Source organism: Mya arenaria, chromosome 2 (assembly GCF_026914265.1).
Source record: "Mya arenaria isolate MELC-2E11 chromosome 2, ASM2691426v1".
In the NCBI taxonomy this organism is placed as follows: domain Eukaryota; kingdom Metazoa; phylum Mollusca; class Bivalvia; order Myida; family Myidae; genus Mya; species Mya arenaria.
In genome coordinates this window covers 37,461,825-37,479,801 of record NC_069123.1, presented here as the reverse complement: position 1 = coordinate 37,479,801, position 17,977 = coordinate 37,461,825, and the positions used below count along the sequence as shown (strand labels likewise).

Genomic DNA, 17,977 nt, shown 5'->3' with positions numbered 1-17,977 from the left:
GGTCTATTTTGCTTGCAGGTATGAGCATATTCATGGCGTTCTTTGTGTTGTTGCTTCTGTTTGAAGGCAACATGCCACCAGCTTCAGAAGACGTACCCATCCTTGGTAATACCATATAATCATTTTTCGTATTACGATAAGTAAAAAGGGACTGACCATGTAAGCGATCGGGTCTCTTTGAGACTTAGTCCTGTACATGCATTGTGAAATATATTTTTGTCGTATTATGAAATGGTAAAAGGTGAGATTTATGATATGGTCTATAGTATGACACGATTCCATTTCTGCTAAATATCATTTCTCATTTAACGGTCATCAAAATTTTGAACGTATTCGTTTTGAAAGACATTCAGAAATACTGCATAGTATTTTCAACTGTCTTATTGTTTTGTTCTTAAAATGTCAACATCTTAACTACTTGACAAAACGAACTGGCCACAATTTATTAACGTCAGAATGGGCATTCTTAAACTAAGCAAAACGTTATCAATGTCATTAATTTTGACAACAGGTCAATAAGTAACATATAACTTTATCAGCAATTTTCATTAACAAAGTTTGCAGATATGAGTCCTGAGTTTCAGCTCAGGTTCAAGTCGTTAGTGAATAATATTCTTTTATTGCTTTGTGATGTTGAATGTTTGCATTATTTTAATGATATATACTCTTACCTGATATCCGTTTATTTAGGGGTAATATGTTAAGGTTTCCTTTTTTCTTGTAATCGTATCCAAATACTCTAGTCTTGCGCTTTCGTCAGTTTTTTTCTGCAACTTCTTCATATCCCTGTATTTTATTTATTGCCGTTTGCAGGAACGTACTATTGTCTAAACATGATACTGATTACAACATCGACATTCCTGAACGTGTTTGTTGTCAACTTGTCATTTTATGGGTCGAGGGCAGCGATTCCAAAGTTGATGAAAACGGTAATTTAAAAATAGCCATTTAAATCTAAGTCATATTCTTCTGTACGTAGACATATAAGTTAAGTAATAACGCATTAAAACTCATTTTGATTCACTTGTATAAAGTATTATATTCAATCAAAAACAAACCTGAGGATTAAGCATATGAGGATTTAGATGTGCTAAAGATATACACCTGTATTGTCTAAATATTTGTCCTAATTGTTACGCTATACGTGCTATAATCACACTTAATTCAATATGTTTATACAGGTGATGTTTGAATACGTGGCTAGGATACTGTGTATGGACAATTTAGTTCGACCCTTCCTGGAAGCGGACAAGAAACGGCTTATACCAGTAGCTATCCCAGGGCTAGGACTGGTCAATGGTGGCAATGGAAAATTTCAAAAGAATTGGAAAGGATCTACAGAGCTGCTATCTAACCGAAAAGATGAACTCCAAATTGATCCTCAGTTAGCTGAAATTGATTCGAAACTCGCAGATGTGAAAGAATTCATAGCCGCATACTTTGAACGGCTAGATGACAAGGACAGAAGAGAGAAATTAGCAAAAGAATGGAAGGCTGTCGGGTTGATATTTGACCGCCTGTTTTTCTGGATATACTTGGTTACGATACTGACCTCGTTATCCGTGGTATTGTCTGTGATCTTTTTGGGCAGTTGATAATTAGCGGGTCATTTGTTCCCATACTGATTGTCACTTCGGAAAATAAAATCCAGGACAGTTATGAAACAAAATGTCGGTAAAAATAATTTCAACTTTGTCGACAAACGCATGAACAACCGCGTTGTATGAGAAGATCAAACAAAAAGAAATTAAACTGTGTTGATAAAAGGATAGAACTAACCAACCTGGTTTCTTAACATTAATGTCTTGTAAACATCGCTCTCCTCTCTCAGCTGACGTTAATTGTTGACAGCCTCCTTACTTCTCTTAACTGACGCGAAGATTTGAAATCTCCTTGAGGTTTCCTATCTGGCATTAAGTATTGAAAACGCTCTCTTACTGTTAACTGGTGAGAATTGTTGGCGGTCTCACTTAACAGGTGTTAAGTGTTGAACGTCGAAAGCGACCTAAGGCATTCCTTACCTTGTATGTGACCCCTTTCTGGTCGTCTTGAATGTTTACCTACTTTTATCTTTATATTCTCTATGAAGCTTTGTGTATGCTATTTATTGATGTATGTACAGTACAGTGGTCTTGTTGTACACGCATTATGTTCCTCACGCACACCGTAAGTATTATGTCACTGTTGTATTTTTGCCTCAGAATTAGTACTTTAATGTGTTCGATTGACAAATTAGTGTTATTTCATCGAGCCATCGGCGATCATGTTAATTGTTGTTGACTGATGACCCTATATATATTTTGTATCATTTGAAAGAGTGTTGCAAGCTGATAAGTAATTATGTAAAATTTATGACCGAGGAAAACACTAAAGAAAAAACGATCAGATTTTGTGTTTCAATTCAAACCAAATAACGAAACAACCTTATTTCCAATCAGTCGAACCTCGTTGGCTCGAATTTATTTGGTTCGATTTCTTTGTTAGCTTGAACTGGATGTAAAGGGCCGATAATATTGAAAGAAAAGCATTCCCGCTTGGCTCGAATTTCCCAAGGCTCGAGGTGTTTTGTCGGTCCCTGGGAGATCAAGCCAACGGGATTCGACTGTTGTATTGTTTTCAGTATATTTTTACATACGCGTTTTCTTTTTCTTCATTAAGCCTTTTTAAATGATACCAAAATATACGGCGTCCAAAATTTACATAATCGTACATCGGATAAAATTTCCCAAATTTTAAAAAGACAACGGTATGGTACAAGAACAAGTATTCAGCGTGCAGTTCTTTTATCAATTTTGTTTGGTAAGGTACAACAGTAAGACATCATTTAAAATGGGAAAAATGACACTTAATTCTGTACAAATATGAATGAGTGATTTTGTCGCTTTAAGTGCATCATATTGTAGCTTGACTATGATATATAGTTTGAACATATTGTCGTTCTTCAGTTGTGTTGACATGCTTCTGCAAACTCTCTTACATTTCTTCTCAAATCTGTCAAACCTGTCACTCACTCGACCTGTGTTTGGTTAGTAAATTACTATACATCATGGGATAATTGTGTTAGACCATATATTAATAACTATTTTGTTTAAATATTTTTAAAAAAATCCACGTAAAATGTGACAAATAGTACGAAGGAGCATCTGACCCAGTTTACGTAAGCATGTTGCTCTGGTTTCATTTATGTCGATTTGAGCAACACTATATGTTTTGAAGAATTGTTTATGTCATTTAAGTTATTTTTGTAAGAAATGTAATCAATAACTTACAGGGTTTCCAAAGTCTGCGGTAGTGGTGCCTTAACAAGTCAGTTTATGGGTTGTAGTATACTATAAACAAACGAAGGCATAGTTTACTAAGCAAATGAGTTAGATACAACTGTCAAGTACCATATTATAATTAAAGAGTACAAGACACCAGATAATCCCAGCATCGGCAAATACAGTATTTCCTCAAAACAAGCCCAGATTTGTCAATACGAGCCCATATGAGGCCGATAATACATCAAATTATTTAATAAAAAATAATAGTTCGTCGTTGTCTTAGCTGAGTATATCTGTTTAAAAATAGTGATTTTTGGTTTCCCTGTTTTAGTGTGTATATTAAGCTTATGAAAGGCACGTGATAAATACAATTGCAGATACCGACGCTATTTTTAAATTTACTGGTGTTTACGTGGTAAACAAACCCAGTAAATTTCGAATTTGAATGTTACGCAAAAACTGCGAAAGATACATTTAATTCAATTCAATTCAATACTTTATTGCCTCGAGTAAGGAAGACATGTGAATATGAAAATAAATAGATAATGAGGAAAACACACTGGTCATCTGGTGTTTTGTCCCTTTAAAGAAAGCAACGCATGTACTGGTAGGGAACCACATTTTTGCCCCGTACCAATTATTCGCCCACCCTGTTAATTCCTTGTTTCGCAAATATATTGCAATTGTTTTCGCATACAAATTATGTTGTGTGTAAATGAAACTTCGAAATAGGAAAACTAATGTTTATTTCTAGTTAGCAATTTATCTGCAATATTGAAATTGCACGAGGTTGTGCTATATTATTTCCAGTGGAAATTATCAACTGCAACCATTCAGCAAAATGGAAATAAATTATTCCGCCCCAAAAATACCCGCTTAAATAGGGAAACAGGTTTAATTTAGGAAAGAAATAGAAAGCAATAACAATATTTTGTTGTCAATCAAGAAATTGTTTTGATGATAATATAAATTATTTCTAAAGAGGGCGAACTATTTGTACAGAACCTGTTATTTTTGTGGAAACGTCTGAGTCTGCTTGGCTCGTGGAATCGTTTAAAGAATTAGCGTAAACTATACATTTTATCACACTGTTTTTTAGTTCAGGGGCCTAACTTTCTTCCTGTGAAATGGATTAAAGAAAGATATAGTATTTCAAAACATATTCACGAAAACCCAACATTTCCGATCGAAAAAGGTCCCTAACCAGTACTTCAAAAATTATTTTCGATTAACGTTCATAAGTGTACAGGAATTGTAGTAAATCAGGTTTAAAGGCACTCAACTGTCGTCCTCAATGGAGTTTTCATGAGATAAAGGAGTGTTATAGAAATGTTCAAACTAGTTTAGTCATTCCATGCTACACATTTGGCATACATGAAGTATTGTATCAGTATTGTTCACATAGTTCATGCATTTGAAACATGTGTTTCTTTTGTATAAGAAGAGCTTCCTGTTGACTTAATGTGCAGGTACCTAATACTGTAGAGGGGCATTTTATTTTTATCTTATATTTATTATGTATGTCATACATGCACGTGCATTACCGGAAAGATATCCCCATGTAAAATAGGTGTTCATCTAAATAAAAATGTTGATGTATGAAATACCTAGGTATACATGTGCTTTATATGCATTTCCCAATGACAACAACAAATGTATCTTTATATATATACAGCGTAAATAAGTATGTATGTGTATCATGTTGTACATTTTTACTGGAAAATAGCATGAGTAGAAGGTAAAGGCCGAATATCAAACATTCGAAAATGATATCCCAGTTTAGGTACAAACATTTTGTGTCTTTCACAGTTTTATGCATGTGTTATCGTGAGTATGTTCCGTGTACATACTACGTGATTTTACGTCAAATGTAAAACGAATATTGATGGTTATTTCGGACATTTTTTCATCCGAAAATGAGAGTTTTTTTTTCACTCATCAGTATTTCCTAGAAAAGACTTATTACATAACACCAGGCGCATATGACCACATGGATTAGATAAGTGTACGTAAAAGTCAATCAAAAACTATTCGGTATATCAAATGAGGAAGAGCGACAAGCAATCTGGTAAATTATTTGTCACCCATTCTCGCCTAAATACGTACACCCATTATCTATGTAATCAGCTTGCGATTACTTACCATTTTTTAAGAAAATAGAAATGATGAGAAATCGATATTTTCCGGCAGAAAAAAAATCCGATTTACGCATTAAGTATCGGCTTACAAATGACGTGTATACCGTGTTAATAGAATTGACTTTTTTAGAATTTTGTTATTTTCAAGAAATCCACGCTTTCTGTGCGAAGTAAATCAAAATTCCTGTTTTTTTATTTGAAAACATTACCGCAAGAGGGCAAGAGCAGTGCTGCTTTGCAACTCAAACTTTTTCGAACTGTTTATCACAATTTTCAAATAATCGTCGTAAAATATGCTTATATTACATATATGTTTTACAGTGTTCTTTCATTTGAAAAATATAATGATTAAAGAACGAAAATTGACATAAATGGCATGTCATAATTGTGAAGGCTCACAACGGACATACACGAAATTGCTATTGTGATGTTTAGTTTTATTTTGTGTTTGTAAGCAAAAATACCTCTATGCATTGACTTTATGAACTGTCTATACAGTACACAAATATGCATCAACTCTATAGATTTATGTATCACTGTATACAGCGTCTTCGATTTTGAGATATTATTACGAACAACGAAAATAAAATTGATGCAGTCGCGAAATTGAATGACGCCTAGCCGGTCCGATTTTAATACACAGAGCAAATTTTGATGCACATAGCAGTTTCTAAAAACACAGAGTATTTAAATAATTAAACGAGAGCGAACTTGATCCGAGCTAAGCGTCATGTCAATAAAGTTAAAGCTTCCAGAATTTACGGGTTAGTTCTTCGCTAGTTATTTAATTGGGCCCAGATATTATAATCGTTAAGGGCGCGTAATATGATAATTTTATTTGTATTAAACCTACCAGTATTCAGGGGCGTAGCTTGACGTAAATAAATGTGTTGGCCACTTTCTCGGGGGTCTACCCTCCCGATTTTTATTTTCACTAGGTTGTCGTAGGTGCGTTTTGTTGTAAAAATAAATAAATGAAAACAACAATATTACTGTGTTTTACCTTGAATTAAATCTATATCAAGGCGTAATTATCGGGATTTCAGATTTAAGACCCTAACCGCCTATGCCTTCAGTTTTTATTGCAGATTTGGCATTTTTATTATTTCGTTTTCTGAGCAAAATGTGTAGGCCGTGGCCTACACGGCCTAAAGGAAGCTACGCCCCTGCTATTAAATGAGAAAGTATTATTTTATTTGATAAAACCTTTCGACTTTAAATGTCTGGTCCGTCAATATTTAAGCATATGACTATAGCATCCAAACATAATTTTTAAACCCCAAAAAGATAAATGACCTTAGTAAAAATGTCCAACATCAGAATGGATAAAAACAATTAAATGACAGTTATATCAATACAAGGGCATGTTTTAGAATTATGCCCATTTAATCTTTAATATAATACGCAAACTATAAACCATAGTATTGTAAAGTTATAGAGAATCACCGGATTTAATTCATATTCATTTATGTGTATTAAATTGCAAACGAAACAGAAAGTAAAACCATTTTGCCTTACATTACCATGTTGAACATAGATAAACAAATCTAAAAGCCCTGTCTTAGAATTTTGAATAAAAACTTTTTTTTACATTTTTTTAAATAGGTTAAATAACTTCATATTTAAATGCCAACCTCTTACGTCGAACATAAGGACTGTTTTAGTGAAATTGTGTTTGTTAAAACTCCATTCGGGTTAAAAAAAACTGCCTCTTTTGCGTGCCGTCAAGACATCTTAAAAATAGTTTTAGTCTTAAGAGTAAATTTTGAAAATTGTTATCATTCTATAAAAAGTAATTAAATTCTTTAAATGGCGTTTTCATTTAAACCTGAATACCCATATTTTAATTACAATTCTATTCAATTCAATATTCTTTAGTTCCACCAATTATTGATTATCATTCAAAATGAATGCAAATATGCAAAAAAAAAATGAGAGGAACAATCAAACACAAATATATGGATTAGCAATTACACATCTTCCAAATGTTTACCTTGTTCAGAGATATAAACAAAAAGATAAATATTGTTCTATATGTACAGTTCAGACGATGTTATTTGTGTTATATGTACACACAAGTGTCACATAACCTTTAATAGTCGAATGTTGATTTGTTTCACTTTAGATGTTTGTATATTATTGCTCATTAACAATTGATCGAAGATCATTCTCCCGTTGGGGGAGAAATGCATGAAATAGTTGAGCCGGGTTTGGAACGAATCATTCTGAACTCCTCGGCCATTTTCTATCGAAACAAACATGAATGTATGCCAGTACATCAGTATAAGTAGTTCGTAAACTTTTGATTATAGTATTAATTGTATTAAGCATGTATTTATAGAACTAAGTTTAAATTGTTTGCCAGTGAAGTGTATTATTGCAAACATAATTAAGCTTCCTAAGAGTTAAGTCATTAAGTTTAACTGCTATATTGAAATTACTACACGATCTTCTTGCAGCGTAGTTGTACCGATTTCTGACATTGTAAACTGTCCATATTCATCCGGTTGTTGCGACAGAAAATGACCGAGGAGTTCCGAAAGGGGTCGAATTTGGTTGTACTACTTTGTTTTGAATGATTCCAGCTCAAACGCAATTGTATACATATTTATACATGTTGTTATGATGAATGCGGATTTTTTTATGCTTTTGATAATTCATTTTTTAGTGAACTTACCTTACCTACAAATTTTCATCTACGTCGGAAATTGGAAAGTTTTCTTGATTTTTGTTTTCCTTCTTAAGTATGTTTTTTTTTTTTATAAATCATGTTTGCAGTGAAAAATATTGATGGGAAAATTGTAATCACGTTTCATTTTCATACAATTTCGACGATATATTAAAAGGCTTGTTTATTTTCATTTACATACAATTTCGACGATATATTGTAAAAAGTAGTACCTTTCGATCTTAATTGTATAAACAGCGTATCTTTGCCCTGTAAAATAACCTATATTAGTCATACATCATACGACACCCTTTATGTTACGGGTAGAATATATATTATGATGCTATAACGTTTTTTATTGAAACGCAGTTTACGCCAAAAAACAGGTAAAACCAGGAAACTTACGAAGTTAAAGCTTCACTCAAACAGACTGACCGTTTTTGGCAACTTTTTATTTATTTTTTCTTGGAATGATCAAAATGTTGCATAAATGTCTGAAAACTGGTGATATAAGACTGCTGATAGAAGATCAGATCACAGTTTTTTTTTAAATAATTACGCTCGAAATTTGATGTTTCATGGCAAAAAGCTTTAGGAAAAATGAAAACATCGGCAGTTTTCCAAACAATAAAGATTTGTTCTGTTATATGTTTTTTTCTAAATGACTGATTTGAAAACACTGATTCATCAATCAGCTGATTCTGAGATAAAAATTCAAAAACGTTTTGTAAAAGCGGTCAATCTGTAAGAGTACATTTTTAAGCCTTACGGTTATTTTTTGAAACCGGGCCCAGAAGAGTTTTTTTCAAAACAAATTCACCACTAACCGTGCCCAATATAAGCTAAACAGAACAGAACAGACCAGAACTTTTATTAGGCATAAACATTAACATGTTCGTAGCCATATGCATATATATACTTTCACGGCGACAATATAAAACAGTTTTGGCATTAGTGTTGTATGAGAAGAGCATAAAATCAAGAACAAATATAAATATAGCTATTCAAATAATAATAATAATAATAAGCAATAATTAAATTAAATTAAAGCACTTTTGCGCTTTTCAGTGGCAATATAAACAAATTTCGCAAGTTTCCTTAATAATGCTGCATTTTCAGAACTTAACAAAATACATTATAACGTTGTATGATTTACAAAAACAAGTATCAGAGAATTCTTAGCACTGAAAAAGATCATATTAAAACATTTTCCAGAGCTTGAGCTTTTCAAAACATTTCCAAATTTTATGGCAATCGGATACATGTTGTTATTCTTTAAATTAATGTTGTTTTCAAAGTTTGTTTTTTATTTAAAATTATTCAGGTTTTAAATTTTCGTCTGGCTCATCTCACCGTATGGTTATAATGGAAATATGTATGTCTTTTTATAACAATAATTGTTAAACTTATACAGTACAATGTACATTGTAAATGTAGAAAAGTACTCGTTAACCGTTTTGTGATCGTCATGTGTGTTGTTACTGTATTTGTTGTTACAAAAATGTTGTTAATATGTGGACTGATTTCTGTCATTTCGTGTTTTCTTTCCAAAAAAATATGCAGTTGCGGGGCGAAAATACGAAAAACGCCAATTGGCGGGGCGAAAAAAACGACGGATTATTACTTCGTATTTCCGTCCCGCCATTCTGCGTTATATAAATATCTCTTTTCTTTCGCTATTTTCGCGGCGAAAATGCGAAATGGCAGAACTCAGCTACCATAACAATGAATTTCACAGTGATGTGTTTTTGTTACACCTTGACAGCTATTTATTGGTTACCAGTAACATGCAATTGTCGTTAATATTATTCGTTTAAGTGTTCAAAAAATGCAGTATTGTATAATATTTCCGTCTGGCCGAAATATTACCATACTAAATAAATGTAACTTATTAATTGTTTTAGACATGTTTAAGCAAAAGCATCATTTTAAATATGTTGAACAGTCCTGCATTAAAATCTTAGAATGTGATATTGTTATTGATATTAAGTGTATATGGTTATTTTTTTATTGTCATAAATTTGCCGCCGCGCGCGATTTCGGGCATTTGGACGTAATTATTACAAATGAATTAACGATTCATTTTGTAAAAAGGTTCCAGATAAGTTTAATGTGCTTTACTTAATACTGCAAAACTTCCTTTTTGCAGAAGGAGTGCTATTGTTGCATATTTTTTCATTATGATTCTTAAAAAAATATTCAAATAATGTATCCGTACCAGCCAGGCTTCTTTTTTTTTGTTTTATTTTGAATAAGCTGATATAGTCATTTTCAACTTAAGTCCTAAATATAGACATTATATTCGTAATATTTATTTTATATTAATGCTTTATATATCGGTTCCATGCTAGTATAAACACTTAGATAAAAAAAAAACATTTGAAATATTTATACAATTAATTCATAAAGTGTCATTTCAACAATATTATTTCGAATTGACGTCATAAGCAATCGTCATAAGCACCACATGGCCTCACGTTACCTCAAATGTCAATGTATTGAAATAGGAAATAAAAAATAGGAGCAAATGTATGCCTTCAGACCGAAATTATGTAAAGTGGCTGTATATATAGAAAGTTTTTGTTATGTTTTTCAAATTGTACCGCCAAAATATTTGGCAAAATATTGGTTTTCAATTGTTTAACGTCGTTTTCTTGTGGTGCAGAAATTGGTGCAAGCTTTCACATTTTAGTACGAAAGGATGTGCCAATTGCTCAGAACTTCGTTAAAGTTAACAGCGTGTTAAACGACAGCGTTGTTAACTTTTAAACGTGAATTAGTTGATGACGTGCTTACATAATAAATAAGGACAGCTGAAAAAGTTGTCTCAAATTGTGTTAGAAAGACAGCAGGTCACAAGTGAATCCAATAAACTTCCAGGGCTGTAAAGATTCGAAAGTTAACAACATTGGCGTTAACAACATTGGCGTTAACAACATTGGCGTTAACAACGTTGTTTACTTTATCAAAAGTTCTGAACAATCCGCCCATTGTATTTCAATTCAAATCAAAAGCACGCTCACTAATATGTAATTATACTGTATTTGTAAATTTGGATGTTATAAAAAAATCAAGCAAATAAAACCATATCACTGAAAAAGGGGTATTTGTTATTGTTATCTAGAATTATACGCATATATATATATTTCTTTTTGATTAAAACTCGTAAAGTGTTTTTTTTATGAACTAGTCGAGTCAGCGTTATTCTATAGTCTATAAGTGTTAAGGTCTTTAGAATCTGGGGGTTGGGCGGGGGGTCGTTATTGGGGATATCATTTCCAGACTTTTAACTTATTTATTTATGTTGTAATTACACAAATATGTGTGCCAATCAAATTAAATTTCAATTAATTATCTACATGGACTTTATTGAAAAAAAAAACATTTGTCCGAAAAAGTCCGAAATGATGACGTTTGGTGACAAGGTGGCGCAGACAAACATCTGAAATGTGTTTGTATTATGTTTTAAGATAGTTTTATATTAAGTGACAGCATCAAAAATACTAACTGCAAAATCTTTAAGCATAAAATGCCTTTACTTACAGGTTGCAAGTGTTTTTTGGATGAAATGAGTCTTTAAAACAAATTATCGGGAAAACATACAGGCATGTTGGCCAGGCGAACAAGAAATTAAAGATTGTCAAGTTTTTGAGAAAATGCTTTTAATTGTTTATGTCCATTGCAGATAAAATGTCTCAATACATTCTGAAAATGTTAGTATCTCCCATTTTTATGTTTCGTATATTTTGGACAACCCTCGTATATATTTATTGTGTTACGCATCATGGCAAAATGTAACTGCTAATGAGTCGTTGACATTAGAACGTCCTTTCTAACGACCTTGGCCGCCAAAAGCCAACTAAACTGTCCAGTGGCCGGAGTACCCGGAGAAAAACCCAGGCCGCGAATCGAACCCGGGTCGCCTTGCACTCGCTTCTCACCAAGGCGACCCGGGTTCGATTCCCGGCCTGGGCGCATGTGAGTTTGATTAGTGGTCACCAAGCCGGACAAGTGGGTTTTCTCCGGGTACTCCGGTTTCCCCGTCAACACAAGACCACACTCTCGCGCAACACCGTGTCAACGAGAGTGACTTAGTATAAATTATCACAACTTCGTCCACAATCGTTGTTAAATGTATAATGTTTAAACTAAACTGTCCAGTGAGCACAGAAGCCCTGGCCCATCAGCAAAGTGCGGTAAAACTAGGCTGGGATTGGTAAGAAAAATGCCAATTTTTCCATAGACCAACCAACAAAACGCATGAAACAGTGGCAACGCCTGCTAGTTACGACGTCGGTTATCATTTTATAAAGCAATACGGCGATCATTCTTTTATTGTAAGGTTTATGCGGTCACCATTTTCCAAACATTATGGAATTATTGTTAACAAGCGATTTGACTAAGATTTGTTGACTTAGCCGATCAATTTTCCGATTGTTCATAACTTTAAAGTTAACAACGCGATTTACGACATCGTTGTTAACTTTTAAACGTGAAAAAAACTGACGATGTACTCACAAACTTGAATACAGACGAGCTCCGTTGGCTCGAACTCGCTTGACTCGAAATCCTCGTTGGCTCGAACTGGATGTAAAAAACCGGTTTCTTTATACTGAATGTAAGCATTTCCTCTTGGCTCGACTTTTCCGAGGTTCTAGATATTTTCACCGGTCCCTGGGAGTTCGAGCGAACGGGTTCGACTGTATAAACAAAATCAGTTGAACAGATGTCTCGAATAGTGTTTGAAATAGAAGGGTATCAGTGTTTGAAATAGAAGGGTATCAGTTAAACTTCCAGCGCAGTAACAATTGGAAAGATAAAATCGACGGTGTTATTTACGTTTTTAATTTTAAAATGACATTCTTATTCAAAATCAATATATATATATATATACATGTATAACAAACATAAATGTTGATTGATAAACTTTAACTACTTTCTTAATGATGCGTTTATGGAAAATATATTTACACCTCAACTTCCATTCCTTAAATGAACTGCCTTTCGGCAATTGCGTTCATCAATCGATGAACGCAACATCTTCGGATATGTTCGGATCGTAATTGTTTGCATAACAATATACTTGAAAGCTATTGATCTTGTTATTGGTTGTATTGTGTCTGCAGGTCCCGTTAAATATAGATCAAAATTTTTAAAAGTGTTAGTTTATTATAAATATAATGGTACCAGAAGTGTTTCAATTTTACGTTTTAAAGTGATTTCAAGTGGTTGATCTTTTCCCGCGTTATTGTGACGTCATTTGAAAAAAATGTTTCCGGTTATAGTCGGGTCGTTCTATTTACAGAATGGGTAAGAGCGGATTACTTAAAGGTTTTCTTAAATGAAATGAAGATTTTTTTTAACAATTCTTGGACGAAATAATGAACTATTGGTGTAAATATAAGGAATGAATTGCGGGGTTGATGTCATTATCGGGGATATGAACGCAATTGGGTTGGTCAAAGTACGCGTGGAGTCCTTCGGACTCCACACACATTTACCAACCCAATTGCGTTCACACCCCGATAATGACATCAACCCCGCAATTCATTCCTTAAATTAATTACTGATAACAAGATTTTAACCGTGTACTTAATAGCAGACTGCGAAACAAAAAATGATTGGTGAATGCTAAAAGATTTACTGTGGTCCACTATAATTTTATCATGTAGAAATACCGTGTTTTATGCTCATTTCCTTCAAATTAAACTCGATATCCTTCACAAGAATCATTGTTTTCAACATGCATTCATCCTTTTTGGAATTTTAAAAAAAAAATATATTATTTTTTGTGGTAAATCTTATTTGGGAGTAAGAGTGCATCTTTAACAAAAGTCTGAAAAAAGCGGCGCAATGTCTTAGATTATACGATTGATGAGGTTACACAATTGCTATTACGTTTTATTACGTGGAATGAAAATTATATAAGTGGTAATTTAAAACGAAAAAATAAAGAAGTAATCTTTTTTAACTATGATTAAGTACTTGCAGCCCTTTTTTCAGGTTTTGGGGAAAGGTGGCGGGTCCTTCTCAGAGGGGAAAATTAACAAAATTGGGGAAAATTGACATTGACATTTGTTTATAAAAAAAGAAAGGCGAACACAATAAACTTGTTTCACAACTTTAATATCATGTTTTCTCATGCTTTACAAACATATGTCCCTCTTTGACCGATTGAAGATGTTAATGATGTTGTTAATATCTGATTGAGAAAGTTCAGTAGTTTCAGAAATCACAATTCTGATCAAAGATTCTAGCCTGACTTGACCAAGAGAGCTCCTGGATGGAGTGCACAAGGAATTCATCAAACTGAAAAGTCTCTCAACACAAGCTGTTTTTTAGATGAAAGAGTCGACGGTTCAGACAAAGTAGTACTAGCTGATGACGATTCCAATGTGTGATCATTACTGAACTGTGATTGTGATGGGCCATCGAGGTCGACATCCACAGACTGCACTTTCCTCCGTTTTTCCGCATTATTATTATAATCAAGGCTCAGAGACTGTTGGCGAAAGAATGTGTCGACCCGCTTACATCCTTTCGCCGCAATTTTGTCCAATTTCTTGACGTAACAACGATTATTATGCGACATTTCCAACTTCAAACTGAAATATCGTGAACGAAATCGTGGGCGGAAATCGCATATGGTTTCCGGAGTAGATGCTTTATTATTCACATACAATTCAGTTAAACTGGGAACCAGTACATTCGGAACACTCGGTAGTCTAGGAAGTACACTAAGATGACGTCATACCAAAGTTTAGAAGACGGATAATAACTGCGTCGCTTTATATCGTTCCGTTTTCGGATTTTTTTTGATTTTTTTTTTGGCGGTGGGGAATTTTAAGCGACAATTGGGGAAAAATATATACTTTTTTGCTTGGGGAATGGGGCCGAATGTCGGCCCCAAAAACAGAATAAAAAAAGGCCTGACTTGTAACCCATAGTTTATTTTCCAGTGCTGATACCCGGCTTCAGGAGCGACGTGACGCCTTGATCACGTTAGCCTATGACGGCAACGTCACCTGGATACCACAGGGAATCTACATGAGCACGTGCGATGTTGACGTCAGAACATTCCCTTTTGACAAACAGAATTGCTCTCTCAAATTCGGCTCCTGGACTTATGATGGTAGCAAACTAAACCTTGATTTTTTGTACGATAAGCGAGAAATGCTCACAACGGACTATTTTGTCGCAAACAAGGCGTGGACGGTGCTTGAAACCCCAGGGAAGCGAAATATCATATCGTACGCATGCTGCCCAAACGTGAAATACCATGATTTGACGTACACAGTAATTTTTCGGCGTTCAGCGTTATCTTATGCATATATTTTGATACTCCCCTGTGTTCTACTGACGTCCCTGACCTTGGTTCTATACTGGATTCCACCCGAGTCTCCCACGAAGATGAGTCTCGGTGAGTATAGTAAACGTTGTTTTTTCTTTTTCAAATTTATTCATATACGAAAACAAAAATGAGAGCCTCACCAAACATGCATCAAGAAAACACATTAACAGAAATAACTGAAATATATATATATACAGGTACATCAAGTAAATATGTTTTAGAAAAGATGAAAGTAACATAATTTTTATTTTAAACTAAGCGATACAAAATGTGCAATTTATATATTAAAATCGAGATTATTTCGATGTTTAATTTATATTGATTAACCATAATATTTGTCTGCATGCATGACATCACAATGACGCTATTATTAAGATCTGATATATTAAAGGGAGGTAATAAAACGAACTTTCAGTGTGAGTTTATTGCAATTATATTAATTTGTTTCTTAAATGACATAAGATTTTAAAAAAAAACTGTTTCGAACAGTTAGAATATTATTTAATATTTTTCACTGTTTTCTAAAATTAAGCCCATTCTCCTTTTTAAATAAAAAATCAGCGCGCACAAGACTTGGACACAATATCGATGACGTCATTTCCTGAATGACACTACACACGTGTTTTTTTTTCTAATAAAATGCAGTGAAATGTCTTTTAACACTACTTTTAGGAATATAATATTAAGAAAAATTGTCTGTTTGCAGTGTAAGATCACAATATATTTCACCTCTTGAACACAAAAACTTATATTTCACGAGTGGCGTAGTGGTGAAAAGAATTACGACCATACACTGAAACAACCAATTTAAATGAACTCGCTCACATTTAACAGGATTAAATATCGCAAATGATAATTGTAATTTAAATATGAACATATTGTTTGTAACATGACAAACAGATGAATGCCAGTAACTGTAATGTAATTTTTCAGAAAACTACGTTTTAAAACTCAATTTTAATAAAATAAAGAAAGAAGAAAAAAATCCATCATAAAATTAATGAACGAGTCCCTTTAACTGGAGAAGATAACATGATCAAACGAATAATTAATTTAAATATCACCGATTTATTTTCAATAATTAATCATATCACTGTAATATTCTGGATGCACTCGTTTGATATGCGTGTTTTGGTTTAATTTATATTTGATATTGAACCATGGTAGTCTTATCTACAGCTGTTACGAAGTCTAGCAGTACATTAAACTTTACTTGGCCATACTACAGATTGGAAGAAATGATCTCGCACTTTTTAATTAAAGCTCAATGACATTTCGAGATTCCAATTGCAACTTCATGCCAAACTAAAATAAATATTATGAGCAATTTCTACTACTGAGGCGCTGATTTTTTAAAGTGATTATTCAGAAGAAAACAACAACATATATTTATAACGGTTAACAAATGAATTGTTGTTGTTTTTTTTCAAACTATAAATCTATGTAAATAAGACGAGGGCATCCGTATTGCCTTGCTCGTTTTTGCTTTTCTTATAGAACTGTTGATTTTTAAATAGTATATATTATTGCTGATCATCTCATTCAAAACCATGCCTAGGATGCTTATGATGATGATGATGATGATGATGATGATGATGGTGGTGGTGGTGGTGGTGGTGGTTGTGGTGGTTGTGGTGGTTTTGGTGGTGATGATGGTGGTATGATGATGATGATAATGATGATGATGATGATGATGATGATGACGACGACGATGATGATGATGATGATGATGATGATGATGATGATGATGATGATGATGATGATGATGATGATGATGATGATGATGATGATGTTTATTGGTGGTGATGTAGCTGTTTAAAAATAATTCTACCATTTCAGGTATGAGCATCTACATGGCCTTTTTTGTGTTGTTGTTGTTGTTCGAGGCAAACATGCCGCCGGCGTCGGAGGGTGTACCAATCCTCGGTAGGTATAAATAAGTGCAATCCGTATCAATCACAAGCTGACTGTTCAGAACTTTGAACTGAAGTCAACAACGTAATTAACTACATCTCTGTTAACTTTTAAACGTGAACTGTTTATTGATGTGCTTATATAATGTAATATAAACAGGTAAAACTTAACAGTGGTCTCAAATCTTGTTACAAAAACAGAAGGTCATAAGTGAATCCAGTAAACTCCAGGCAGTAGAGATACATAGATTTCAAGTTAGCAACGCTGACGCTAACACCCTTGTTAACATTAACAAAGGTCTAAACAATGGGCCTTTTGTTTCAAAAATAACACAAATAACGGTAACCCTGTTAAAAGGCCCATAGACACTAAACGAGACACACAAATAACGATTACCCTGTTAAAAGGCCCATGTACAATAAACGAAGCACACAAATAACGATAACCCTGGCACATGTACATTAAACGAGACACACGAATAGCGATAACCCTGGCACATGTACATTAAACGAGACACACGAATAACGATAACCCTGGCACATGTACATTAAACGAGACACACGAATAACGATAACCCTGGCACATGTACATTAAACGAGACACACGAATAACGATAACCCTGGCACATGTACATTAAACGAGA

At 33.7% G+C, this 17,977-nt stretch overlaps 1 protein-coding gene across 3 annotated transcripts in view; it reads left to right on the top strand.

Moving 5' to 3' along the window:
- LOC128223967 (neuronal acetylcholine receptor subunit alpha-10-like) overlaps positions 1–17,977 on the top strand; it is a 121,921-nt gene that overhangs the window by 99,598 nt on the left and 4,346 nt on the right. For 2 of the 3 annotated variants that reach the window (XM_052933531.1, XM_052933514.1), the window contains 3 exons: positions 19–105; positions 814–929; positions 1,182–11,158. In XM_052933531.1, the coding sequence (XP_052789491.1) occupies positions 19–105; positions 814–929; positions 1,182–1,595 (617 nt within the window). In that variant the 3' untranslated portion in view covers positions 1,596–11,158. Of the gene's footprint in view, positions 1–18; positions 106–813; positions 930–1,181; positions 11,159–15,028; positions 15,490–17,259; positions 17,347–17,977 lie in introns of those variants that run through there. The other variant, XM_052933522.1, reaches the window with a different exon arrangement.